We start from the raw sequence: 1,142 nt of genomic DNA, 5'->3' as shown, positions 1-1,142 counted from the left end.
GCATGGACGAGACCGTGTGTGGGGTCATGTGAGGTGTCTATGGACTCCCTCCTCAGAGGCTAGCAGCCAGCCGCTAGCCCTCTCTCGCACTCACGGGCAGTGACAATTCTGCCTCCGCGGGAGCCTCCCTGAGCCGCGGGAGGTAGGTAAAAAGAAAACGAAGCCGCGCCCGCCTAAACGAGAATCGGCCTCATTGCTTCTCAATATGGCCTCGAGGCTACACGTCGCCATGCTGCTGTCGGCAATCGGCCTCTCGGCCGGTGCGCACTCGGAGCGTCGCGAGGATGGCTTGAGACTCGAATTTGACTTCTCCACCGAGATCGTCAACAACATGGCCGGCTTCCCTGGAAGCGACGCCGTCGCTGGCTGCTCAACTGATTCGGTGCCAGCGCCCCCCAACACCCTCGCTGTCGCCGTCCGCCTCCTTGCCGACTGTCCCCCTGATCTCCCACATAAGCGCCTCCCGATAAGACGCTACCTTCCACCCGTCCCACACCACCGTGACTTCCGCCTCCCCCTCCTCCCGCACTCCTCCCGCACATCACCGCCGCCTCCAGGCGTTTGGGATCGACCCGGCTCGTTGCGGTGTTGGCATACTCGCCGAACCATACGACAACTACAAATTCCCAGACGGCACCGAAAAGTACCCAAACTCGCCGACCAGCTGGCCAGAGTGGTCGAGCATTACGGGGCCTTTCATCTACTACACAAATGGCGCAAGCAACGAGTTCTACATCGACCTCAACAACTGCGGTGCGCCTCTCCCAGCTGCCCCTCTCCCGCACAGCGCGGCGAGCGGATAATGGGCCGGTGCTAGCGCGCTTGTTTCTCCTGAGCGGCCAACGGAAATTGAGGCAGCGGTCTCTCTGCAGCAGCACACAGCTGCTCCGCCGCCCCGCGCGCAGACTGCATCGACTTTGACTCGCCGCCCGAGAAGAAGGTGGTCCGCTACGAAAATGTCGGCGAGGTGGCGGACCCCCCTCCCCTCCCCCCCCCCCCACCACCACCACCACCCCCACCCCCACCCCCCACCCCCACCGCCCCCCTCCGCCCTCCCAACCCTGACTTTTCTACCTCTTGCAGAGGCGGCCAGCTCGAACACTCTGGCCCTCCTCCCCTCACATGCCGCCCCCCTCTCTCCA

At 63.9% G+C, this 1,142-nt stretch overlaps 1 protein-coding gene across 1 annotated transcript; it reads left to right on the top strand.

Annotated features, from left to right (window-relative positions):
* Window positions 1–205: 205 nt before the first annotated feature.
* On the top strand, window positions 206–803 carry EMIHUDRAFT_259853 (hypothetical protein; the record flags this gene model as incomplete). The annotated part of the gene is made up of 2 exons (XM_005756036.1): window positions 206–382; window positions 558–803. The coding sequence occupies 2 exons, from the start codon at window positions 206–208 to the stop codon at window positions 801–803; spliced, it is 423 nt and encodes a 140-aa protein (XP_005756093.1).
* Between the last annotated feature and the right edge of the window lie 339 nt (window positions 804–1,142).

Source organism: Emiliania huxleyi (genome assembly GCF_000372725.1).
Source record: "Emiliania huxleyi CCMP1516 unplaced genomic scaffold EMIHUscaffold_9926, whole genome shotgun sequence".
Lineage (NCBI taxonomy): Eukaryota > Haptophyta > Isochrysidales > Noelaerhabdaceae > Emiliania > Emiliania huxleyi.
This window is presented reverse-complemented; position numbering and strand designations above follow the sequence as displayed.